Here is a 27,175-nt window from a genome sequence, read left to right as displayed (position 1 = left end):
AGCCAAGTTCCTGAAGATGCTACAATGAATCCACTTTGAACATTTGGATATTATGACTGGCTAGATGTGGATCAAAGGTCAGACACTGGCTGGTGGGCACTAAAAATGTCATTATGGTGTGAACGTCTCTGGTGTGTACCTAATTCCTTGTGAGTGTGGCAATGTCTATATCGGAGATATGTGTAGGCTGTATGATGAGGATGTGATGAGGCTGCAAGAGCATGAAGCAGCAGTGCCTTCTGAAATTGAGTCAGCCTGAAAATTTGGCAGTCACATAGAATAATATTCCAAAATCATGCCATCAAGTGACTTAATATCAAACCACTGGGTCATGCCACCGAGTTTTGGTTTAGGATGGAGAGAGAGGCGATTGAAATCTGACTGACAAGAAAAATCTTTGATAGGGACATTGGGTATTTTAAGGGATAGGTTGCATTAAAAATCTTTTCCATTTTATATTTAACCTGACCACCTTCAATTAGCTCAAAAAACTGGAAAATACTCAACCATTATCCATGCTCTTATGATACCAGCATACTTATATTCTTAATCACACCACTTATCTTAGAAGGCAAGAGCTTCCGAGGTCAAATTATGAATATAGAGAACACTAATTATTCCATTAACACTTGAAGGGCAGAGTGAGAAAGTGAAATTTGTTCCTTCACTTTATTCGCTAACCATTTTTTGTCACTAAATTAGGCCTTTCATTACTTTCCATCCACTTGAAAGACCTTTAGGTTTATTGCAGACAGGTATCTGGTGTATGGATGTTTTTAGGAAATAAATGATATTTTGCCCAGAAAGACGGCAAGTTATAGCCAAAATGGCTCACTCTGTCGTTCTTGTGTTAAAATACCCGAATGTTATCCTTGATATTGTTGTATGACTGCAAAATATAATAATTGGTAAAATGGCTTTCAACCAGGACCTGTGCAGAATTATTCATTCTGAAATTAATTAGGATAGATATATCAAGGTAAATTACCCGAAGATAAGTTACAATAAGATTAGATATGTTATGAAACAGCATAACAGCAACATTTTCTCTTGATCCTTTCCAGAAGCAAAAATGAAATAATTTTTCATTTCTAACTACAATTTGAATCGGGTGCCCTTCTTTGGCTGTTTTTATTGGCCCATCGCTTTCTTGTTTGGCAGTTTGTAGTAGTTTATTACTAGATGGCGATAGTATCTCCCACCAATTTATTGCTATATATTGCCGTCGGAGGCGCTTCTGCCGCGCAGATGTCTGGGAACTGCTACTTCGGGAAAGCTTGCGTAACAGCGCGTGAGCTTCTGGGTTGTTTTCAGGCTTTTTTCCCGGGTTTTACACCCGGGGAGCACAAAATTTGCTCATCCGAGACGATTTTGAGAAGAAATAACAATTAAGTGCTTTTTAGCGTCTTGCAGACTGTTCTGTGATACGTAATTATCTACCTTCTGTGTCTGCCCCAAGTCCTACAAAATGGCGTTGTGTACAGATTCTAAAGCTCCAATTCGGACGGTGAAACGTGTCCAGTTTGGTATTATAAGTCCTGATGAAATTGTAAGTCAATGTAAACAAATATACGTACCTTTGAATGTGTATTGTATATTAGTTTTATGTTTTGCCATGACCTAGTTAGGAAGGTCACGGCTAAACATTTTGCTGTCATTTCCTCTTCCAAGTTTAGTTAATTCAGATGATGAACCTGATTTTTTCATACACGAATTTGAAAAATTGTTCATTTATTTTTCTAATACAATATTTAATTGGGAATAATGAAATTTCCTTGTCCTATCATGCGCTATGCCTACGGTTTTTAGTAACTACCTTAGAGTTGGCATATGTAATCTTACTATGTTTTCCATTAACTTTTCTTAAACATCTTATCTGACAAATTCCACACCCTGGGGCTGGATACTATTTCATGTTTGTTACTAAAATTCTGTGGAATCGTAAAAAATACCAGGTCAAATAGCTAACCCATGTGTCAAGTTTGAAATTTCTTTTCAATCTTATGGTAATTAGTGCAATATACATTGATTGAGGTCAGAGTGACAAAAATCTGAATCATTCATTATTTATATTAATAACTTCATATTCCTTGGTTGGAATGGTTCAACAAATGTGCGATTTTGGTCTTCTAAATATCAATCCTGAAGCGATATCCATTTCACTGTTTGTCTATTGCAGAAAGCAGTGCCTGCAACCCTTTGCCAACTGGCGAATAAATAATGGAAAATCTACAAACCTCACTGATTAAAATATCCATCCCCTACTTCATTTTTTCTTTCTTATTTGCTCCACACCTACATTACCATCCATCTAATCTATTTACATATATGTTAAATATCTTGGGTTGCATTGAAAGGGCTTGTCTCACACCATAGGCAATGCTAGTCCATCTTGATTATCAGTTACTTCCCTGTTCAGTTTGAGCAATATACCAGTTATAAATGAGTGGCCTATTCCTCTGATGAACATCTACATATTTCTCGAGGAATTCCCATTAAATTTTCACATTTAATACCAACATTACTTTTCAAAATCTGTAAAGCAAGCATACAATTCCTGACTATGTTATAGGTATTAATTAGCTAATTTGCATGCAGGGTTGACTTGGATACAGGCTTCAATTCCTACTTCTACCACCTGAATCCTATTTCTTGTGTTCTCAATGCCTTTTACATACATATCAATATGTCTGTTTAATAACAACCCTTTTCCTTCCTCCTCACTACTAGATGTGCCTTATGTAATATCAGTAATCCCTACTCTCCTTAAGTCTCACTTCACATGGGTCCAACACACCTTTTCTTTCTCTGTTTAACTTCTGATATTTTCTACCTCAATCACCATCGTTATTATCCTAATATCATTCCAGCCTCCTCCTCCATCTTCTTGCTCTTCATATATCCTTTCTTGGATGCTGAAAGTAATTACTTGAAACAATTTCCTAGTTTGCCTTTCTCTGTCACAGGGAGAAGTAAGTTACATTGTCTTACCCTTGTCTTTACTTCTTGTTCATCCTTCATTTCGTGGCATGATGGGACTGGAATGAAATTTTACCCGATCATTGTTCATGGCAGGGTCGATATGCTAATTTGCATATACAATGGAATAATTCTGCTTTTAGTTTGCATATTTACCAGTAATGTATAGACATACGTATTGGTATCCATTATCTAATTTATTAATAATTTTAATGATACTGATTTAATTTTCTCATATTCTAGCGGCGTATGTCAGTCACTGATGGTGGGATTAGATTCTCAGAAACCATGGAGGGAGGGCGGCCTAAACTTGGAGGCCTTATGGATCCCCGTCAAGGGGTTATTGATCGACTTTCACGATGCCAAACTTGCGCTGGTAATTTTTTTTCTCTGTCATTGTATCTTCCTTATTAGTATATTGTTTCTGGGAGCCAATCAATTTTTGTTCAATTGGCAAAGTTTTTCGGTTGGAAAATTTCACAATAACATTTTTCATTAAAATTTCTCACATGTTATTTGAGTATTTGTTCAAGAGTTAATGCCTCAAATGTTAAGCTTATACAGGAGGCAATTGAATCTCTTGTCAAATGATCATTTGTATTTTCTCTTTGTCATTTGTTGAATTAATGGAAACTTTTTTTGCTGGCCTGGCCTCTTAGGCTGGAATAATTGTCTTTCTTTTTCTTACAGGAAACATGACAGAATGCCCGGGACACTTCGGGCACATTGATTTGGCAAAACCTGTTTTCCACATTGGATTTATAACCAAAACTATTAAGATTTTGCGGTGTGTTTGCTTTTACTGTTCGAAATTGCTTGTGAGCCCGGTGAGTATCTGTTTGTAGAATATATTATGTCAAAATTACATCTATCTTTGTGAGAGATAGGAACTGGCTTGGGTTAATAATTCTTAACTAAGAATTGCTAGAGGAGCATAGTAGCTTAGTACCGCATATGTCTGAATATAATCCCCCCTTTTTTTCCAAAAATGCCTGTGGTAAAAGTGAAAGGGGGGACTATATTCAAACACATTTTTTTTTACTTTTCACGAAACTGAAGCCTCAAAATTGGGGGGGGGACTATATTCGGAGAAATATGGTATGTTGCTGTTTGCCTACTGGCTGCTATGATATGATAAAAATTAAAAAAAAAAGGAAATCTCCATAAATAGGATAAACTTTCATTCAAGAGAAGGCCATGAACAATGTGTAAACAATTATTCATCATTATCTACAGTTGGCAATAGGGTAGTTTCCTTCATCAAAGAAAACGAAAGGCATTGATTGCGATTCGTTACCCACCATTAGTGTATTCATAATATAAAAATTATTTGGTTTTAGAAATACCGGTTTAGACGAATGGCAAGGAACAATTTTATCCTCATTTGAAAAAGGCCAGATTGGTGCCCATGTGATGCCACTCCATGTGATGTCACAGGGACCTAGTTTCTATACGAGAGGATAGGGGTTTTACATTGTCTGAGATTACCAAAGCATTCATGAGGCACAGAGCTCAGGGAAACATGTCTTAATAATCACCTATTAAAACTGGCTAAGGTCGGAAAGTTTTCTTCGTTTGATAAGGTATTAATAATCCTTGTTTAAGCCAAGCGCTACCTGCTAGCATGGTACTCTGCTACCTGCTAGCATCCTGCATCGTATCAGTGCTCAGAGCCTCGCCCCAAGGTCACCTCTCTTGCAGCAGCGGGAACCAGAACGACATCACATGGAGATTTCCCGGCATTCATACTTACCCGTCGCGTTCTCGTGCGCTTGAAAATTTTCACTTTTCATTTAATCGCTAAAAATAGATATCGTCATTTAAGAATCTAAAAGCGTGAAATACGTACCACAGGAGTAATAATATTTCGGTTTAGGCAATAAAAAATAATAGGAAACCACCCTATTGAGTTGACATGGGTCTCCGCTCTTCTAGATTATCTTTTCAGCCAATTTCTCAACATTAACATATAATTCTTCTATTTTCCATCCTTTAGCCCCACTATCCCATCCTAGGCCTTTCTTTGCTATTCTTCCCGTCTACATGCCCTAAAGCAATTGTTTTTATCAAACCATTTTGTCGCGTGATGTGGATAATTACGATATCCCATCTTCTTCCCAATTTTTTCAAGACTTCTCTCGTTCTATTCTTTAGACCTTCTCTGTAGCAAATTATTTTTAAACTAAAATGTATTTATCAGAATTACCCATATATTGCACTTAGACAATGACTCATGTTAACTCAATTTTTGATCGGTGGTGAAGATATTGGGAGATAGGAGATTTTAACTGTTGCTAAGGGTGTATAAATTGCTAGGAGATTTTTGTGGGGCAACATATGGTATTGTGATAAAGCATTTTCTGTGGAGGCAGTGGACTAATCGCATATTTTTTCCATTACTCTGCATAATTTATTTATATTTTCTCTACTTTCTTGGTTTATTTGGAACAAAACTACTCCATACCTTAGGAAAGTTGCCAGTTTTTGCTTGAGCTCCTACTAATACCTTTTCCCTTAGTGCATGCTCATTTTTATTCTCTTTTATATTTCTCCTTGTCTGAGCTTAAACCTGGAGGTTGGTCTCTGTAGGTTAAATAGAGCTCCTCCATGGCCTTAGCCACTGGCCCATGAAATTCACTAATTCAGTGTAGGGGTGCCATTTTTTTTCTCTGGGCTGTCCTACGCAGTCAATGTGATGCCGATATATATTTTCACATGCCTGTATGTTTAAATAGCCTTTTGTCTGGAATCTTAATTTGAGTCGTGGTAAACATGGTCAGTATGTCGACAACATTTAGTGTAGGTTGAATGGTAGTAGTATTTTTGACGATTCAATTAATAATGTGGTGATGTATTGTAAAAGAAAGGCATTTCTATGTTCGTGGAAATAAATTTTTTTCTTTTTTTTCTACAGAATAACCCAAAAATTAAAGAAATTGTAATGAAATCTAAAGGTCAGCCTAGGAAGCGGCTCACTTTTGTGTATGACCTGTGCAAGGGTAAAAATATCTGTGAAGGTGGTGATGAAATGGACATTCAGAAGGATGGCGTTGATGATCCTGGAGGTGGTCAGCAGGTAAATTTAGAACTATCTGCCATTGCTGTGTTTGTTTCATAATTTGATGAGATGAGATGTATTTGTGGATTCTGAGTAAGTGTGGTGTGTGTGGTAAGCAGGATTGGCATAAACTCATTAAAAAAACCCTGCCTAGTGGGCTTTTTGGGCTACGGCAGAGCTTGATTTAGTTTAAATTCCCTGTTTCCTATTTCTAAAGGCTTCAAGGATTTATCTGAAAGTTGAACTGACTGTATGTGTGATATTCCATTAAATCTACTTGAATATTTAAGTTCAATACAATTCTGTACATTTATTTTGCCTTCTCTATAGGGCTCCTAAATTGTGGTGTGGTGGAAGAGATAATGATCTAAGACTTGCTCAAATTCTATGTTGTGGATGCAGATGCAAAATTTGTCCATTTAAAAAAAATAATAATGCTGAAACAGTATAATTTCGTGTTAAAAAGTTTGGCCATATTCTATGAACAAATTCTTTTCTGGGCAGAATCGAAAGGCTGGACACGGAGGTTGTGGTCGTTACCAGCCAAGCATCAGGCGAGCTGGTCTAGATCTTACAGCTGAGTGGAAACATGTGAATGAGGATTCACAAGAAAAGAAAATTGCCCTCAGTGCAGAGAGGGTTTGGGAAATCTTCAAGCACATCACTGGTATGTTGGTAAATCAGTTCTATCTATCCTATGTAAATGTTGAGTTGAGTCAGCCCTTGACTACTCCTTATTACTCTTGAATACAAAGTTATCCAGAACTCAGAATGGCCCTTCTTGCCTGTGAAGGTTCTCATAAATTTATTTATTTGATGTATGTATCATCATTATTTACCCTGTCCATCAGATGATCTTCTAGTTTCCATCAGTTTCACTTGTAAGACATACAGTGTTTTTATAAATTTGTGTCATGGGATTTTTTTACTTTTTTTGTTACAGATGAGGAATGTTTCATTATGGGCATGGACCCAAAGTATGCTCGTCCTGATTGGATGATAGTGACAGTACTTCCAGTACCACCACTGTCAGTAAGACCAGCAGTAGTAATGTACGGCTCTGCTAGGAATCAGGTATGGTATCCTATTTTTGATTTTTAATAATATCAGATGCTGAAATGTTGTGAGGTTTTAACAGGCATGTATGTACTGGATGTTTAATTAATTGACCATTTAAGTTTTGTATAATTTTTTTCACGTGGAGTTTGTCAATTATTCATTCATTAGCCATCATCTTATCCAATGGTTGCTTTGTTTCCTTTATGAGAAATTCATAATTTTCTGGCATTCTTGACTCAATTGTGCAATTTTGCTGTAATGTTTCTATGTAATAATTTTCATACAATTTTTCTGAAGTATTCAATTAATTTAAGTTTTTCCAAGCCTGTACGGTATTTGTCTGATTGCCTTCCCCAAATTTACTGGCTGGTATGATGCTGAGGAACACTCCTTGCTTATCATTCCTTTAGCTCATGGAATAAAATGCGGGATAAGATTATCAGTAGTGTTCATGGAACATGCATGTTGCAGATGGTCGAAGCTTTAATAATCATTAATGTATATGCTGATAAATTCTATAACTTAGTTTATGCAACATTTTTACCATCATCAAGTTTGGATATTTTGCTGTATTTTTGCCTCTGTGACATTGTTTTTCCTTCTTTCAGGATGATTTGACTCATAAGCTTTCAGATATAATTAAAGCTAATAATGAGTTACTCCGCAATGAGCAAGCAGGTGCGGCAGCTCATGTACTCTCTGAAAATATAAAGATGCTTCAGTTTCATGTAGCAACTCTGGTAGATAATGACATGCCTGGTTTGCCGAGGTGAGGACTAAGTGTTAGCAACAGAAATACACATTTGTAGTAATTGATTTTAATGGAATGCTGGTTGTATGGTGATACATATAATGCTATTTCCTGAAGAATGTTTTAGCCCTCAAAATATTGTGTTACTTTATCACAGTAACTACTCTGCTAAAAATCATTATTTTTGTTATTACTGGGGATGGACTGATCCAGGATTTTTTTTTGGATCCGGATCGGATACTTGAATTCAGGTGTCTGATCTTTGAATATTTTTAGATCCAAATGCATTTTGAATTGCCTACTATGTAACGAAGTAATTATTCAAGTTTCTTCTGGGTGCATGCGATCAAAGGAAAGCTATTTAGATTTTCATACTCACTATTATTATTATTATTATTATATTTTAACTGATAAGAAATTATTTTTATAAGCTTTCAAGTTATTTGGCAGTGTTCAAATTTTCCTCACGCACGTTTCCCCCGAATTTTTTTGCTATCTCATTGCATTCAGACTCGTGTTTCACCCGCAAATGCATCAGTTGTGATGAGGTGGATTTTGCATCCTCGTGATAGTTTCACACTACAGTGCATGCAGATGGCGTACGTTGACCTCTCCTTATCTCAATAAAAATGTTTCCACTCAATGAAATTCACTTTCATCAATGTATCATTAAATTTAACTGCAACTGTGCAATCTGTGGCAGAATTGACTATGTTTAGAACAACATTGACTTCACATGTGACGAGGTGTAGGAACATTTGGATATTTGGAGGTATCCGCTCAGACCGTCCCTAGTTAGTACCTATCTAATCTGCTACTGAAGCTTATTATTTAAATTGTTGAAACTAATTATTTATTGAATTACTTGCAGGGCTATGCAGAAGTCTGGAAAGCCCTTAAAGGCCATTAAAGCCAGGCTGAAGGGCAAGGAAGGAAGAATTCGTGGAAATCTTATGGGAAAGCGTGTTGATTTCTCTGCACGTACTGTAATTACTCCTGATCCAAATTTACGAATTGACCAGGTTGGAGTTCCACGGTCCATTGCACAAAATCTGACGTTTCCAGAAATTGTAACGCCTTTTAATATAGACAAGTAAGTTCGTCACCACATGATATTATTGTTTCTTTTAAGTAAAAATACTTCCTGTGTTTAAAATTACTGAAGTGAAATATTTCTATCACTCTTCATGTGTGACACTTGTTTTATCTCCCTTAGTTACCGAATCCTAATTTTAATCTTGAGGATTTGGAAATAAAATTATGAACTAATTTGATTTATGTTACAGGAAATGTTGCTTTCAGACTGATAATTGCCTTGTCTGAAAATTTGCATCATTCAGATGTTTTCCTAACAAATCAATGCAACATAGCAGGTGTTTTCTGTGTTGGGGATAAATAAAGAAAATCTCTGATGCATATTTTTTTATTGATCAATGCTGCAGTCATGATTCACCTCTCCTTTAATTGCCTTTGTTTTTGTTGCCAAATAGAAAAAAATTGTCTGTTTATGTGAGGAGGTACCTTTGTAGGTTCACTTGGACAGGGTACAATTCAGAACATGTCTTAGAAACATTTCAGGGTGGGAAGTGGAACACCCCAACCTCTCCGTGCTCCTTTAATTGTTAGTCTAAGGCATTTTTTTGGGGGTTTTCCCTTTTACATATTAAGTTTTGACCTTTTTTTCTAGGATGCAGGAATTGGTAAGGCGTGGGAATTCTCAATATCCTGGTGCTAAATATATTGTAAGAGACAATGGAGAGCGGATAGATCTTAGATTTCATCCCAAACCATCAGATCTTCACTTGCAATGTGGATACCGAGTGGAGCGACATGTCAGGGATGGTGATCTGGTCATATTCAACCGACAGCCTACCTTGCACAAAATGTCAATGATGGGTCACAGAGTCAAAGTTCTTCCTTGGTCTACATTTCGAATGAACCTCAGGTTAGTGCAGCACAACTAACAGTTTTGTTTTGACTCAATCCTTAAATAAATGATATGAAATTCTAGAAATATAATGAAAAAAAGTGATTTTCTGTGGGAACTGTTTGTAAAACGTGTTTCTTTGATCTTTTTTTTACTGAACCTTTTCAGTTTAGTTTTGAGCAAAAACTTTATCTGGTATTGATTTTTTCATTGTGTATTTGCAATGTCTATTGGGTAGGATTTCAATATATTGTGTCACTTTAACTTAATAAATACCCTGCTAAAGATGTTTTATTTTTTTATCCTACATATTTCTGATGCTTAGTTATTTGAATTAATGAACCTAATCTAAGGTTTAAATGAAGTGAACCACAATGGTTATCTTATTTTCCCTACCAGCTCCTATTTTCCTTGACTGTAAACTATTTATTTATTTGAAAATCGTCTCATTTTTCCTGTCGGAAATCGTGTAGTGCATGTTTTTCCATTGAAAATAATAATTCTATGCGACTTGGTTAGCAGTTTGTTTGTATATTTTTGTTATCAATTTAATTAAATTACTGATTCTTTCAGTTGATGTGTTCATTTTCTGTTATGTGGACACATCTATTAGCATGTCTTGGTAATATAGTCTGAGGTTTCAGGCGAGATGGAGTGGAAACGTGACATAATGAAAATGAATTCAATTGCTCCTGCTTTTTCATTTTCATTATGTCTTGGTAAGTTAATTATCACTGAAGCTCACACCTAGTTTTTTATTTTATTACTGCAGTGTAACATCTCCTTACAATGCTGACTTTGATGGTGATGAAATGAATCTCCATGTTCCTCAGTCTATGGAAACAAGAGCAGAGGTTGAAAATATACATGTTACACCTCGCCAAATCATCACCCCACAAGCTAATAAACCTGTTATGGGTATTGTGCAGGATACTCTCACTGCTGTGCGAAAAATGACCAAAAGAGATGTCTTTTTGGAAAAGGTATGTTTAAATTTTGTTGGATTGACTTTGTTTCAAAAGGTATAAAACACTTAACATCTTCTGAAGAATTAGCTTTGTATATCATAGACTTTCATTCCTTGGGAAACAATAAAACTTAGTTTCTTTAAAATAAAACATTTCATTTTACCATTCATATTTTTCAGTGGTTAATTTATAATCTCATATTATTGGCAGGGTGGATCATTATTAAATCAGCTTGGCTTTTACTCTGGTGTTTTGTATCTATTTTAGGAACAAATGATGAATATTTTGATGCATCTTCCAATTTGGGACGGCAAGATGCCACAGCCAGCTATATTGAAGCCTAAGCCTCTATGGACTGGGAAACAAGTCTTCTCCCTTATCATTCCTGGCAATGTAAATATGATCCGTACACATTCCACTCATCCTGACGATGAAGATGATGGCCCTTACTCCTGGATATCGCCTGGTGATACAAAGGTGTTTATTGTTTTTTTATATGTACTTTCCATCTCCTTTGACTGGCAAAATCTTCTATGGACCGTAGGCTTTGGCAGCAAGATTCATTTATGTCAATGGCTTGCAGGAGCAGCTCCGTATTGCGCTTTGTCATGTGAGCTTTCGCGGACAATGCAGGTTGCATCATCAAGTGATGATGCGATGAGTGCATCATTCATTGCCTGATGATGCGACCTGCAATGGCTGCAAATGCTCACATGACAATTAAGACAGTTATTAGGATATCAGCTGAGCTAGTTACAACGTAATTTAACAAGCTAATACTATAATTTGAATGTATTAATAGCTAGCCATACCTATTTTTATGATATGTTTTCATTATTCAGTATATTAACAATGGCTAAGAATTCCTTTCCATTTACTGCTGTTATTTGCATGCCATGACTCATGATAAATTATTGATGGAGTTAAATTTTAATGTTGTAATGGTCACTCTGCCTTTTATGTATGACTGTCTTTAATTATCCTCATTTGAGCTTGTAAGTAATTTATTTTACCAGGCCTTCAATGTATGTAAGTTCTCAGACTGGCTTGTGGCAAATTGTTAGGTGCCAATTGTCCATAGCTTTGCCTCTGATTCCCGTTTAAATAATAATAATAATAATAGTTTTATTTGCCAAGAGAACCAATACAGATTAGTAAATGGTATAGGCTTCGTCAATACAATACACTGATGAATAACATGGGATGATATATCAGGTAACATTCACATAAAAAAGTATACATTTAGAAAGTTACATTTGTCACAGCATAAAATTTTAAGTACAAGCACTGCTCATAGAATACGTTTACAAATGTTTTCTTTACAATAGTTCATATATTCATCAACACTATACAAGGTATTTTTAATTAGGTATCTTTTGAGATTCACTTTAAAGAGTTCAATTGATGATAAATTTTTTAACTGTTCAGGTAGAAGGTTATAAAGTTTTGTTCCCTTATGGAGAGGACCATCACTACTCCTTTTTGTCTTTCTAGGAAGAACATGCAGGTAGTCTTTTGTTCTTGTCATATGCGAATGGTAGTCAGCATTTTTTGGGAGAAAATGTACACGCTTTTTTATGAATACCATTAAATTCAGAATGTAGAGGGATGTTACAGTCAATATTTTATGTGTTTCAAAGTGAGGCCGACAAGATTCTTTATATTGTAAATTTAACATAATTCTCAAGGCTTTCTTTTGTAGAATAAATAATGGTTGAATACTTGTTGAGCCTAAGAGCTGAATAAGCCCATCTCTAATTATTATTGCTAACTTCAGATGCATACAATTTTATCTTTAATGAATATTAGCAGATTTGGAATTTGATTTTTGGAATTTGGTTTTGAAGAAAAGTGTTCAAATTTTATTAAATTTTGGATTGTGCCAATCTCTCCTAAAATTCTGTGGATCTGTACTTATTTTAGTGGACGACTTTCAAATTATTTCGTGGAAGAAAGTTTATTACTTGGTTTTTAATGGTGCAGTAATAGTCATTTTTGACTATCCAGCCATTTACTGATTCCTGGAGGTAGTTTGATGTCTAAAACTGGTGTTGATTTATCTTGGTAAACACTGCAATTCATTACAATAAAATCATGAAGCCATGAAACAACAGTTTCAAGTTAATATCTTTGGTGGTTGTGCATTTGTTTGTATGTAGCAATGATATTTTTAGGATGTTACTTAATGCAAATATGACTTTTTTGCTTCAATTAACGCTGTCTTTTTTTGTTCATTTGAAAGGTAATGGTAGAGCATGGTGAGTTGGTGATGGGGATTCTTTGCAAGAAGACTCTTGGTACATCAGCTGGGTCCCTGTTGCATATTTGTATGTTGGAGTTGGGACATGAAGTATGTGGTCGATTTTACGGTAACATTCAGACTGTGGTGAACAACTGGCTTCTCCTTGAAGGTATGTTGCATGCATAGATGTTTTTATTTGATTATTTTTATATGATTTATGAAAATTCTGAAATAAACTATTTCTAATCAGTGGTAAGCATTTTAAAATTTCTTTGAAAGCTATATGTATTTTTTAGTTTTCTCTTTTTGTTTTCTTGGTCGTATTTCGGAATTACTTAATGTATACTTATTTGTAGAGTGAAATGCATGTTACTGATAGTTTTGCTCTTAACTCATTTGTGTACTTACAAGCCCGTTTCATTGTCATAATTACTGAATATTATTTTATTTAGTGATTTTATTATTTTTTCAAGGCTTGATTTTGGTTTACTTATAGGTTGAATTAACTGGTGATAATATCTTTCCTCAGGTCATTCCATTGGTATTGGAGATACAATTGCTGATCCTCAAACATACTTGGAAATTCAGAAGGCCATCAAAAAAGCCAAAGAGGACGTGATAGAGGTTATTCAGAAAGCCCATAACATGGAGCTTGAGCCTACTCCTGGTAACACCCTTAGGCAGACTTTCGAGAACCAGGTACCGTAATGGAAGAGAAAAGATTTACTAATTTAAAGAATTTTCTTTTACCTCAAGACGGTAATTAATTTAATTTTATCATAGGTGAACCGTATCCTAAACGATGCTCGAGACAAAACTGGAGGATCTGCTAAGAAGTCTTTGACTGAATATAATAACTTGAAGGCTATGGTGGTGTCTGGTTCCAAAGGTTCTAACATTAACATTTCTCAGGTGAGAAGTAACTCAGATTCTTATAGTACTAAGTTGTCAGCGTGATAAAGCTGTTTAGTGTGAAGCTAAATTACTTTTGTTGCTAACATTTTTATTTTTGTTACAATTATTTCTTAAGTTGAAATGTTGTATTATTTTTACATGTGGACAGTTTTATTACACTGAAGTATTTAGTGTTAGTAAAGTGTTATGCATTGGGCTTTCACCCTTAGAGTGCGGGAACATTTTTAAAAGTTTTGCATGCTGACTGCAGTATTTAACAAAAATTTTATTGCTACCGGTATATATTGCGCTTGGGCATTTTCCCTCACCATAAGGATCTATAAGGGGCCTCACTCTACGAGACCAGGCCTCGTGACAAGGGGTGCCTCCTGTACAGGGGGTCACTTCTGCACTGGCTGGCAGCTAAAATCGTGAACTCCCGCAGCCCAAGGGTTAAAGATATGAATTTTTTAGAATGTTAACTTTGAAACTTCAAAATGAAAGTATTTATGTAATTTTTGCTTGATCCTTATACTTTTGTTTTGTCATTGGAATTAATTCCTTTTATTATTTGTCTTTGACATATGACAGGTTATTGCTTGTGTGGGGCAGCAGAACGTTGAAGGAAAACGAATTCCTTTTGGTTTTCGTAAGAGAACATTGCCTCATTTCATCAAGGTAAGTTTATGTCAATGGTCAATCCACTCCTCCCATTTATTCAGTTGTATCCCGTTTTACATTTACATGAGGTGTGCCTCAGTATTGCTCTTTAGTTATAGACTTTGAATTTGCTATTTTATTTTCTTTATCCTTTATTTCCTGAACCATCAAAATTTTGAAAGAATGTAAGATTTTATGGTTAGAACCCTTTTTAAGTATTCTTTTGTATTGCTTCGTACCTGTAAACACTTCTTTTCTTTACAGGATGATTATGGTCCTGAGTCCAGAGGCTTTGTAGAAAACTCATACCTTGCCGGTTTGACTCCATCCGAGTTTTTCTTTCACGCTATGGGAGGAAGAGAAGGTCTCATTGATACTGCTGTAAAAACTGCTGAAACAGGTCCTGACTCTTCATTTTCTTTGTATCTATTCTCTAAATGGTTGCCTTATAATATTAGTGTTTTGATATGCTTTTACTGTCCCTGTATGTTGTTAGAAGGATTTTTTTTTCTGGGAACACTTAACACTTACTTAAGAGCAGGATATTTTTTTAACTTGATTAGTGTTAAGTGAGGTTTATATAGGTCTTAAGTCTTTATATTGTTTTATGTAATATTCTTAACACATTGGACCCAGTGTGTGTGACATGTCCAGTTACATCCACTTGCTGTATTAATATTGCATATTAACGGGCAATAAAACCACTACAGGAGTAACATTCATTAAAAAAGAAACCAATACAATTATGTAAAAGAAAGACAACATAAACACTATCACATAAGAATATACAATCATAGATAAATGAGAAAAGAGAAGACAAGATATAATTAACTACACAATCATACTCATATGGCATATGTCCGCTAGGCTATGAGCACAGTTGGTGCATATAGTGCAAAACAAATTTTTTAAATGAGTTTGTGAAGTTACTATTATAATGTGAGTTTTATGTAATTATGTTTACATGCAATTAAGTGTATGGAAGTATATCTGTGGGTGTAATGCAACAGGAATTTGAAAGGTAAAGAAATGGTGGATTATCAAGTATTTTATTGCATTGCATTCAGAATTGGCTGTCAAAGGTGGAATATATGGTTGAGGTACAGGGTCCAGTGTGTGGAAGTATGTTATTTTAGAGTCTCCTGTATCTTGTGAGAGGTATTACTTCCAAATAACCTTTCCTGAAATTCTTCTTCTGTTTCTTTAGGTTACATCCAGCGACGTTTGATAAAGGCTATGGAGTCTGTAATGGTACATTATGATGGCACGGTTCGTAACTCAGTGGGACAGTTGATTCAGTTACGTTACGGAGAGGATGGATTATGTGGTGAGACTGTGGAGTTCCAAAATCTGCCTACCATTAAACTTTCAAACAAGGCCTTCGAGAGGAAGTTCAAATTTGACCCAACCAATGAAAGGTAGAGGAAATGTTAATATTTATCATCATATGCATTATTTGTGTGTAATGGTATCCACCTTGATTGTTGCTATCGTTTATGGAAAATGTGAAGCCACATTGATCTACCTAAGGAATATTAAATTCAAAGCAGATGAATATAAGAAAATATACAATTTTATGATGGAATATATTTGATGACCCTTTGCCTGTTTTGGTATTAAACATGAAAGAGGTAGTCCAGTATTGCATTACTGAAAGTCATTTTTCAAACTGTTTCTTTGATCTTAATTTCAAATATTTGTTATCATTCAAGGAATCTTCGACGAGTATTCACTGAAGATATCCTGCGTGAAGTGTCAGGAGGCAGCAGTGATATTATTGGTGCTCTTGAGAGGGAATGGGAACAGTTGGTTCGAGACAGAGAAGCTCTTCGACAGATATTTCCCAGTGGTGATTCCAAAGTTGTATTGCCGTGCAATCTTCAACGTATGATTTGGAATGTTCAGAAGATATTTCATATCAATAAGAGGGCTCCCACAGACCTCAGTCCACTACGTGTTATTCAAGGTTGGTTGAAAACAAATGATTATCCATAACATAAAATCTTTACAAATGTAAAGCCTTAAAATTTATACAAGGACTGTAGAAAGTGAATCTAATTAATAAGCTAGCATGTGCTGTCTGAACTTCACAATGCCCTTCTCATTCTGGAGAAATTTCAAAGTTTTTATGAATGCAGAAATGTAATGATAAAAATTTAATTGTTGCTCTTAAAAGGTATCCACCAAATTTAAGCTTGCCTATTCTAAGTTTTTCTGAAAGTTATAAAGAATCATGTGCATGGCAGAATCCATAGATACACATACAGTAATATTTGAATATGGATTGCCATATGTTTTGGATTATTATTATGCCCTCTGCTTATAACTTTGTCGTTATAGGAAATAGTCATTAATTTCCTCAATAACCTCGAGTATTTTTTTAAAGACTGGTTGCCAGTAAAATCACCCTTACCAGCAATTTATCAATCAATAATTAAACATGTTTAAGTTGTCAGTGCCCGGTGGAAAAATATGCTTTTAATGAGAATCATTAAAGTGCATGTGATTATTGAAATTTATTATGGATATGTTATGCATTATTATTTTTTAATCAGTTTTATCTTGCCTTAAAAACAGCTTTGTGTTTGCTTTTCAGGTGTTCAAGACCTGTTGATGAAGTGTGTCATTGTAGCTGGAGAAGATGCCTTGAGTAAGCAGGCCAACCAGAACGCCACTCTTCTTTTCCAATGTCTTGTAAGGTCAACATTGTGCACAAAGTGTGTATCCGAAGACTTTAGGCTTTCATCAGAAGCGTTTGAATGGCTTATTGGAGAAATTGAGACAAGATTTCAACAGGCTCAGGTAATGCTGCGCAAGGATATTCTGTATGGGTCTATTAATTAGGATATCCTAGTATTGGTATGTAACAAGTAGGCGGTTTAATTAAGTCTAATCATGAAAGATACTTTAAGAAGTTGTTTGGCTTCCGTACACGTGGAAATCATTCTCTCCTTTTGAGTTGTTAATAAAATCTATAATCCCATTAATTGGGGTAAGCTGTTGGCTTTAATAAAATTGCTAAATTTTCAAAATATGTTACAGTGTGGCCTGATTGTTTTCAATTGTAGTGTCAACCTGGAGAAATGGTTGGAGCGCTTGCCGCCCAGAGTCTTGGAGAACCTGCCACTCAGATGACACTGAACACTTTCCATTTTGCTGGTGTGTCCTCAAAGAACGTAACCCTTGGTGTGCCTCGTCTTAAGGTATGATATTTTGGAGTTTAACATCTTTAAAAATGGGGTATGTGTATATAATTCTGTTAACTCTCTTGTCACTTTTTTTTCACATTTTCGTTCATGAAATGTGGACCTACAAAACCCTAAATTATATGTTACTCCGGGATATTGTCAAAAGGAGGCCCTTTTAAATTTGCTGTTTTGGGGTGACAAAATGTTTTGTTCATCCTTTAAAATCGTTATCTATGATATCTTTACAAGGGTCTGAGACAATAGTTTTATCCACATTTTTATTCAAAAAGTCATTATAGGATTGTCTTAATTTTTTTGTTTTCACTACTCTTTTCAAGTGGCCTCTGTCATAGTATTCTTGGATTTCTATCTATATATACTGTTTCAATTTCACTTAAGCTCATTGTTATAAAACCCATATGTATAACATTTTTTGACTTACGTCTTTTAATCTGCAGGAAATCATCAACATAAGTAAAAAGCCAAAAGCCCCCTCTCTTACGGTGTTTTTAACTGGAGCTGCTGCAAGAGATGCTGAGAAAGCAAAGAATGTTCTTTGCCGCTTAGAACATACCACTTTAAGAAAGGTATGATACCTGGTATGCCTTATCTGAATGCAGTTGTTAATAATATACTTGTGTGTTTTTAAATGTTCCGTAAGTTTTGGCTCAGTATATGACCTGCTATGATATTGTGAGGTTTTTACCATCACCTCCATTAAGTAGTAAGAAAAGCTTTTCCTGTCCTGAATATGAAGAGGTTTAATGTAAAATAAATGAAGCTTAGAAATGTTAAAAATAGATTATTTATGTGTTGTTTTAATGTGAAATGGATCAGGACTGTCAATTGCCAGTATAACTTGTGTATGATACATAATTTTAATGATGTCAATTCTGGAACTAATTTTGCTCCTACCATGCCTTTGGACAGGAAGAATCCTCAAAATTTGGCCATTATATTTGCATATCACTACTGATTTAGTTATGTTTTATGTAAAATTTTATGGAAAAGTTATTCCTTGATTTTAGGTGACTGCAAACACAGCTATTTATTATGATCCAGATCCTCAGAATACTGTCATTAGTGAAGATCAGGAGTTTGTAAATGTCTACTATGAAATGCCTGATTTTGACCCAACAAGGATATCACCATGGCTGCTGCGTATTGAGTTGGACCGAAAAAGAATGACAGGCAAGTAGTTATAGATTTAGACAGCACAGTATCTGTGATTGCATTTCATTTAATTCTGGCTAAGCCTGCTCATAGCTGATTTGATTCTTTCCAAATGTAGGTTGTGTTGTTAGTTGAAAATCATTCTTCAATATTACAAACATTTTTATTAAATATTTTTTATTATATTCCATTTTTAGATAAGAAGCTTACCATGGAGCAGATTGCAGAAAAGATCAATACAGGATTTGGAGATGATTTGAACTGCATTTTCAATGATGACAACGCAGAACGATTGGTGTTGCGTATTCGTATCATGAGCAGTGATGAAAATAAATTTGGCGGTGGTGCTGGTGGTGATGAGGAAGACTCAGTTGATAAAATGGAGGATGATATGTTTTTGCGCTGCATTGAGGCAAATATGCTCTCTGATATGACATTGCAGGTAATTACACTTCAGGATAAGTTATAGATACAATTTTAAGAGCAAAACTGAAGTTGTGTTCTTGTAAATTGAAGTAATAAATTGTTTCTGTCGTTAAGATTGAAATCAATGAGAAATTATTTCTTTCAGAGATGCATAATCTTATTAAGTTTTATGTTTTATAATATTTTTTTATTGAAAGAAATTGTTTTACCATAAGTGATTATGAATTTGTCTTGTTCTAGGGAATTGAAGCAATCAGCAAGGTGTACATGCATCTTCCTCAAACGGACAGTAAGAAGAGGATTGTTGTCACAGAAAGTGGAGAGTTTAAAGCTATTGCTGAGTGGTTGCTGGAAACTGATGGCACAAGTCTCATGAGAGTGTTATCTGAAAGGGATGTAGATCCTGTACGAACTTTCTCCAACGACATTTGTGAAATTTTCTCAGTAAGTTGAATTTAACAAATTACATAAAGCATAATTTTATTTCAAACTACAGTAGAAGATAGATAATCGGGAAGGCCTTGGTCTGGACTTACCAGACCGGTATACAGATATTTTTGGTTTGCAGGTAGCTTTACTTGAAGTAGGCAATTTAGCAGTGAGAGTGCTGTGGTTTTATGGAGTATGAACGTGGAGGGTATGGCTGTGATAATTGAGGTAGCAAGTTATGATAAAAATGAGCTTTTAAAACATTTTTATTTTACCAAATGCACATTTCCAAGGTTTCTTATTAGTAAATGGCGAAATGGGAGAACTTAATGTAGATGAGATTAGAAAGAGATAGCACTTGATATTATAGTCTTAAAATATTATATCAGAACATCAATATTTTGCGGGCCTATATTGCAAACAACGCCCATAAAGTGCCAGCTTTACTAATTTTGGATTACATGTAAATGCATGATCGACTGTTTTAGGGGAAAAGTGCTAAAATATCTACGAGGTGGTTTTATCTATGGTGATAGTCTTCAATTACATGATTTTAATAGGAAAGATTGGTTTATAATCAGTTTTTTTCTAAAAATGACTGCAATTCAAATAATACTTTAATAACAAAGTATGCTTGAGTGAAGCATATGCCCATCATATTGTTGGTTGTACTATGGTTGTTTTGCCCAAAAATACTTCCTTTGCATTTATGAAGTAATTATTGCGTTAGTAATGAATTTCCGTTTCTGCTTACTCTAATTTTGTTTTTGTTTAGGTGTTGGGTATTGAGGCTGTCCGAAAGAGTGTGGAAAAAGAAATGAATACTGTGCTGCAGTTCTATGGTCTCTACGTGAACTATCGTCATTTAGCTTTGCTTTGTGACGTCATGACAGCGAAGGGTCATCTTATGGCTATCACTCGTCATGGTATCAACAGACAGGATACTGGTGCACTAATGAGGTAAGTGTATTTTATTCTAACAATATTTTCCTTTCCATGTGTAGATATTCAAAACTTGAAATATCGATTGTGCTTAGTCATCAGTTCATTCAATGGAATAAAACTTAAGGGTGAGAAGGGAAGTCCATAACAAGGCTTATCTATCCTCCAGACCCCTATTAAGTCTCAATTCTTCAAGTTAAAATAACCTGAACTGAATGTTAGTTTCTGTGCAGAGGTGAGGAGCTTTTAACCCTACTTAGTGTGACTTCGTAGAGGAGTAGAAGTAGCTGAGATGAAGTTCATTATCAAACTGTTTTTGTCGAACTTTTCCTAAACTAAATGGAAGATAAGTCACTGTATGTCAATTCTGACTGGACGCACAAGATTTAAATTTTTCATAGTTTATCTCATGAAAATGTTATTTTTAAATACTTCAATATCATTATTTTGAATGGAAATAAAGTTCCTAGATTTTTCATTGATTGTTGTTAATTGGGAATGCTTTAAATTTGATGTATTTCTCTTTGCTCTTAATTTCCAGATGCTCTTTTGAAGAAACTGTGGATGTCCTTATGGATGCTGCTTCTCATGCTGAAGTAGATCCTATGCGTGGAGTGTCTGAGAACATTATCATGGGACAACTCCCCCGGTTGGGAACAGGTGTGTGGTTTTATATATCTTAGCCTAGAACTTTCAGGACTGCCCCATGTTGTTCATATAGTTCCTCCTGGGATAGCAAAAAACAAAAAGCAACACGGACTTCGGCCTTTTATAGATGAATTCATCAACCTTGGTTTTGGCTATGATGGGCATTTTTGACATCATAAAACAGGCCCAAATAAAGTGGGATTTTTTAAAATTTTTAATCTGAAATATTTCATGATTGTCATAAACAGTATAATAGTTCATGTTCTGCAATATTTCTATTAGGGCTTTTTTATAATTTTTCTGAAGAATAACTACTTAGCATGATTCTGTTGATTAGCATCATTGGAATTTCTTCGACATGAACTTAATACCATATACAGATGAAACATTTTCGTTAGAGATGGAAGTTAACTTTGTTAGTAATTATAATTCATAAATATTAGCTTATGTTGCTCAAATCATCATTGGAACTTTCTTTTGTGTAGGGGCTTTTGATTTGTTGTTGGATGCTGAGAAATGCCGTGGTGGCATAGAAATTCCTGTCATGCTTGGAGCTGGAATGATGTTGGGCACTGGTGGCATGATGTTTGCAAATGCAGCCACTCCTACTTCCAGTCCATATAGAACCCCATGGATGGTTAGCAGCTCACCAGACTACAGAAACATGTCATGGTCACCTGGTAAGTAAAGCAGTATTATTTTGGGTTGCCTTATATCTGTTCCATGTTAACTGTAATTATATAGTTTTTTATTATATTTTGCTGCCTTGATTGACAAATAATATTTTATCCTCAGATGTAACAATATGTCAGGAACAGGGTTTGTCGAAAATGTCATATTGTATCCTAAAATTGCCTTTAAATTGTGAGATATGTGTCAGAGTTGCATCACTGAAATCTGCCTGTTGTCTTGTCAGTATATTATTTCTGGAGCCAAATGTGTCTTGGTGTTTCTTTACATTCAATGCTACTTTTTCTGATTGAATTATTAGCTAATCTCTTGGGTCATTTTTCATTTCACGAAGAGAAAAAATAGTAGGAACCCTCTTTGATGAATTGAGTCGGTAGTGGCATAAATTTTTGCCAAAAGCACACGAATTGTAATCATAGTGAGAACAGATAAATGGCAAGGGCATTCGTTACATTGTTCATTTCAAACCCTGAAGTCTTATGACCATTTTCCTTTGCAAAAGATAAAAATTCTTAGCAATAGGAAAATGTAGTAGGTTGTTGAAGATAATTAGTTTGTTAATCATGTGTATATTATATTATTGTGCTATTGAGGGTGGTGTGTTTATTCAGTTGTGTGTAACTTCTCTTGTTGAATTATTACTTAAAATGTAAGCTGTTGAAAAGATCTACCTGAAGGTATGTGCTTAACTCATGACTGCGAAGTCCATATATTTATGGAAGTGTTTAGATGCATTCAGAAACACTGAGCAGTAATTTTTACCCGTTGAGCACATGAGTGCCATGATGATATGGGTGTATGCCAAACAACATCATAACTATGATCAGTCACCTCTATAGGGAGGAAACAGGAACCTCAATTACCACTAATCAGCTGTGAAAAGAGGGAAGGAAATATGTGAGAGTCAGAATTGCATTAGGTGCTCTGACATTAAGCGATCATGATCTGGGAACCTGTTTGTGACTGAGTGCACCCTTTTTTCTGTGGCATGGTTCCTGGACTCATTCTGTATTCATAAGTTATATCTGCTAATAATGTATAATAACATAAGCATAGGTCAGTTCATCTTTCTTGTTGGTTCTGTTCATGGTTTGATTCCTGGCATCGGTTCTCTATCCTGGTTCTTGATTTGGTTCTTAATGTGTTTCATTTTAATATTCAAAAGCTAACATTGATAATCATTTATATATTTTATCAAGTGTCTAAAATAACAAATTAAGTCCCGAATCATAGGGTCCTTAATATCTCTCTATTTATAGTTTACTCTATAAATCTTTCTTGAGACTTGTTAAATTGAGTTTCTTGCAAAGTATTTTGGCACTGATTATTTTTGGACAAAGGTTCTGATTTCCAGTTCTTAGCTTTAGAATTGGGTATAACTGAAAACCAAAGGTCTTAACCAGCCCATTTTACCTATACCTAATTATGAAATTCATTTGTTTGTCCTATGAAAGAATCATGATCTTCTCATATCACCTGCTGAGTAATGTGTGTTATTTGACAGGAATGGGAAGTGGAAGAACACCAGGTGGGCCCAGTTTCTCTCCATCTGGCTCCAGTGATGCCAGTGGCCTCTCCCCTGGATATGCAGGAAGTGGCTGGTCTCCTCAACCAGGTTCTCCTTCGTCTCCCGGTCTCCCCAGCTCTATTTACATCCCTAGCCCTAGTAGTAGTAGCATTGGGATTGGTGCAGGAATGTCTCCTTCGTACTCACCTTCTTCCCCAGTATTTGCACCGGCTGCCTCCAGCCGGTCACCTCCATCTCCCACTTACACTCCCACGTCACCCAACTACTCGCCAACCAGTCCCAGCTACTCCCCGACCAGTCCTAGCTATAGTCCCACAAGTCCAAGTTATTCCCCGACAAGCCCAAGCTACAGCCCAACCAGCCCTAGCTATTCTCCCACCAGCCCAAGTTATTCTCCTACCAGCCCCAGCTACTCCCCGACCAGCCCTAGCTATTCGCCAACCAGCCCCAGTTATTCTCCTACAAGCCCAAGCTATTCTCCAACCAGTCCCAGCTACTCCCCAACCAGCCCTAGCTATTCACCTACCAGTCCCAGCTACTCTCCAACGAGCCCCAGTTATTCTCCTACCAGCCCCAGCTACTCTCCTACCAGTCCAAGCTACAGTCCTTCATCACCAACATACACTCCAGCATCACCTTCCTATTCACCCACGAGTCCCAGCTACTCCCCGACAAGTCCCAGCTACAGTCCAACCAGTCCCAGCTACTCTCCAGCATCTCCCAGCTATTCTCCATCGAGCCCAAAATACAGCCCGACGAGTCCAAGCTACAGCCCTACTTCACCATCTTATGGGGGATCGCCTCAGTACACTCCTGTATCACCACAGTACAGTCCAACCAGTCCGACATACTCTCCTACCAGTCCATCATATCTGGCCACTCAAGGTGGATCCTCGGAGAGGAGGTCAAAGGGGAAAACAGCGACTGGACCTGCGACTCGTTACTCTCCCACCTCTCCCAATTTCAGTCCAAATTCTCCCTCTTACTCTCCTTCCAGTCCTCAGTATTCACCATCCAGCTCAAAATACTCTCCAACCAGCCCTACCTACACCCCTACTTCTCCCAAGTACTCCCCCACAAGCCCCACTTATTCCCCTACTGGAGGCCCTGGTCAACAAGGTGTGCCAGGCTACTCGCCGACTTCGCCAACATATTCTCCATCTTCTCCTGCATATGATGATTCAGACAAGAACTAAGCGAGTCGACATTCCTGCATTTTTTGCATTTTCAGTTTTGAAACTTAAGAATGCAGCTGTACAAATTTCCATTTTTCAGCATTGAAATTTTGATTATTATATGGGATGCATTGTTTTGCCAATACCTGTTGGTACTTAGTAGTGTTTTTATCTAAATGCTTAATTCCTCAACTACCTTGGGGAGTCTAGGGAGAAGTTATCAGTGTCTTGTGTATGTCCCATAATATCAGAATGTTTTTCATATTTTCATTTGTCTTACTGAAATGTTAATTTTGACTAGTCAGCCACCCTTTGTGCAAACTGTGTAATGACTGACCAAGTCTGTTCAACTTTCATTAACCTGGTGAAAGCAATTGTTTTTATTAGGTTACATTTCTTACTGTATAATGACTTACGGTTTATACCTTTTTAAGTGAGATTTTGAATATTATGTCTACCTTTGGCAGAAATGTTTAATTATCATATTTATAAAATGTTAAAAGATAATAAAAATATTTACATAAATGTTGTGTGTTATTTAAACCATTATTTTGGATGAGAAATAAGTGTGTTAGAGGATTGTATATATGAGCTCTTTTCACTTGAGTGATTTATGTTGTGATGGATGCGGTCATTTTCTATCTTTTGTGTGTATCATCGTAGCAAAAAATTATAATTTTGTTAGTACTGAGATACTCCTGTTGATTTAAATTTTGATAGCAGTCAGCAATTTTAGTTTCAGTTTTTCATGTTATTTTTAATGCTAATGAAACTTTGTTTTATCAAGTTCCCTCTTTTTGATTAATGTATTTGTAGGCAATGGCTGACCCTAACAAATATGATGCATTAAATTTCCTTTGCAGTTGCTATTTATGGAAGAATTTTTTTGTTAATATGTAATGGCAATAAGATATTCTGGCTAAAGTAATTGCAAAAATACAGTAATGAAGTACCAGTGGGAGATGAACATGAACCTACCACTCGATTGTCATGTCTAAAATTGCTTGGAGAATGTGAGTTTGCTGTAATGTATTTGTCTGAATATATTCCCCCCTTTTTTCCAAAAATGCCCATGGTAAAAGTAAAGGGGGGGGACTATAGTGAAACCCATTTTTTAAATTTTTTCCTGAAACTCAAGCCTCAAAATTAGGGGGGGGGGCTAAATTTGGAGAAATATGGTATACATGTATGTTACCAGTTCTTACTGATTGAATTAGGTGGGCATATAACAATCACCATTACAGTGTGAGTGTTCCGAAATGCTTAGAGCAGAGATATGTGAGAATCTTGCCTAGTTCCTTCCAGGCTATGAATTATGGGTATTTTTATTCCTGTTCTTTAGAACCCTCTCAATCAATTTTAAAGTTGTCTTATTTTTTTGAATTATCCTGTTTTACAGCTGATTTTATTGAATTTCTATCATTTGTTGACACGTCAAACTTTGGGGAATGGATTTAAGAATGTTTCTGCTGATTTGAACTAATATTCCTGTCCAAATTTATTACAATTAAGAGAGCCACTTACATAGTACGCTGTACACTTGAACCTGCTTCTCATTTTTCATTCCAAGAATGTGTCTTACTACATATTTTATTAGGTAATGTTCAATGATTTAAACTTGTGATTGCTCAGGCTTAAAATTGTGAGCGCACCAGTTGGCTAGCTGTCCACCTCTTCTCCCCCTAAAAAGTATGTTGCTGATATTCATATTCAGCATCTGTTGGACTGAGCCTGATGACAATAATAGGATGGTATATACCCATTGAGGAGCCTTATATATGTAAATCTAGCTATACCATTGCATGATGATGACTAAGTTGATAATTAATCCTTAAGTCGGTATGCTTCTTCTATATTTGCTGTTTCTGTGTCCATTTTCGTTCCACCCATCTCTCACCATCCTTCATACCAATGTAAAAATTTATTTACTGGTCAAACTATGTCCATTACTCAATTGGTTTTTAGATATGGTGTGATAGCCAGTGAGGGAAAGCCCGTTAACTTGCATGTTTCGGGCTCAGGCCTCATGACATGGAAAATGTAGTGCTGCTCAAACAAGAATTACTGCAGGAAAAAGTGAACACACAAAGTTAATTCAATGAGTTTCATTTAAAATTAAGAATGGATGATAAGCTTTCTTATATCAAAATTTGGTCAAAAAATAAGATACATGCCCAAAACTTGGTTAAATCAAACATAAAGAATTGGTCCTAGGGTACTGTCAGTGGCGTAGCCAGGATTTTGAAATGGTGGGGTTCTAATGCCCCGAAATGTTTGGGGAGTATACTGAACATTTCGGAGCCCTTCCGGGGTGCAAGGAAAACACCCCAAGACAAAGGGGGGTCAGTGATTTTTGATATTGAAAGCGTGATTTTTAGGACTCAAAAGCAGTAGTTTTGTGTAAGAATTTATTAAAATAAAGTTTTTTTTATATTCAT

At 35.8% G+C, this 27,175-nt stretch overlaps 1 protein-coding gene across 1 annotated transcript; it reads left to right on the top strand.

Annotated features, from left to right (window-relative positions):
- Window positions 1–1,240: 1,240 nt before the first annotated feature.
- On the top strand, window positions 1,241–25,262 carry LOC124164531 (DNA-directed RNA polymerase II subunit RPB1). The gene is made up of 28 exons (XM_046541890.1): window positions 1,241–1,549; window positions 3,223–3,355; window positions 3,670–3,806; window positions 5,894–6,055; window positions 6,542–6,704; window positions 6,981–7,111; window positions 7,705–7,865; window positions 8,719–8,940; window positions 9,535–9,792; window positions 10,547–10,757; window positions 11,010–11,219; window positions 12,985–13,153; window positions 13,514–13,683; window positions 13,768–13,896; window positions 14,470–14,556; window positions 14,803–14,938; window positions 15,746–15,956; window positions 16,251–16,504; window positions 17,135–17,340; window positions 17,607–17,741; window positions 18,185–18,313; window positions 18,755–18,917; window positions 19,097–19,341; window positions 19,566–19,769; window positions 20,530–20,714; window positions 21,238–21,356; window positions 21,830–22,024; window positions 23,539–25,262. The coding sequence occupies exons 1-28, from the start codon at window positions 1,469–1,471 to the stop codon at window positions 24,756–24,758; spliced, it is 5,826 nt and encodes a 1,941-aa protein (XP_046397846.1). The 5' UTR covers window positions 1,241–1,468; the 3' UTR covers window positions 24,759–25,262.
- The last annotated feature ends 1,913 nt before the right edge of the window (window positions 25,263–27,175 follow it).

This window comes from Ischnura elegans, chromosome 8 (assembly GCF_921293095.1).
Source record: "Ischnura elegans chromosome 8, ioIscEleg1.1, whole genome shotgun sequence".
Lineage (NCBI taxonomy): Eukaryota > Metazoa > Arthropoda > Insecta > Odonata > Coenagrionidae > Ischnura > Ischnura elegans.
The sequence above is the reverse complement of the archived record's forward strand: the minus strand, read 5'-3'. Positions and strand labels throughout refer to the sequence as shown.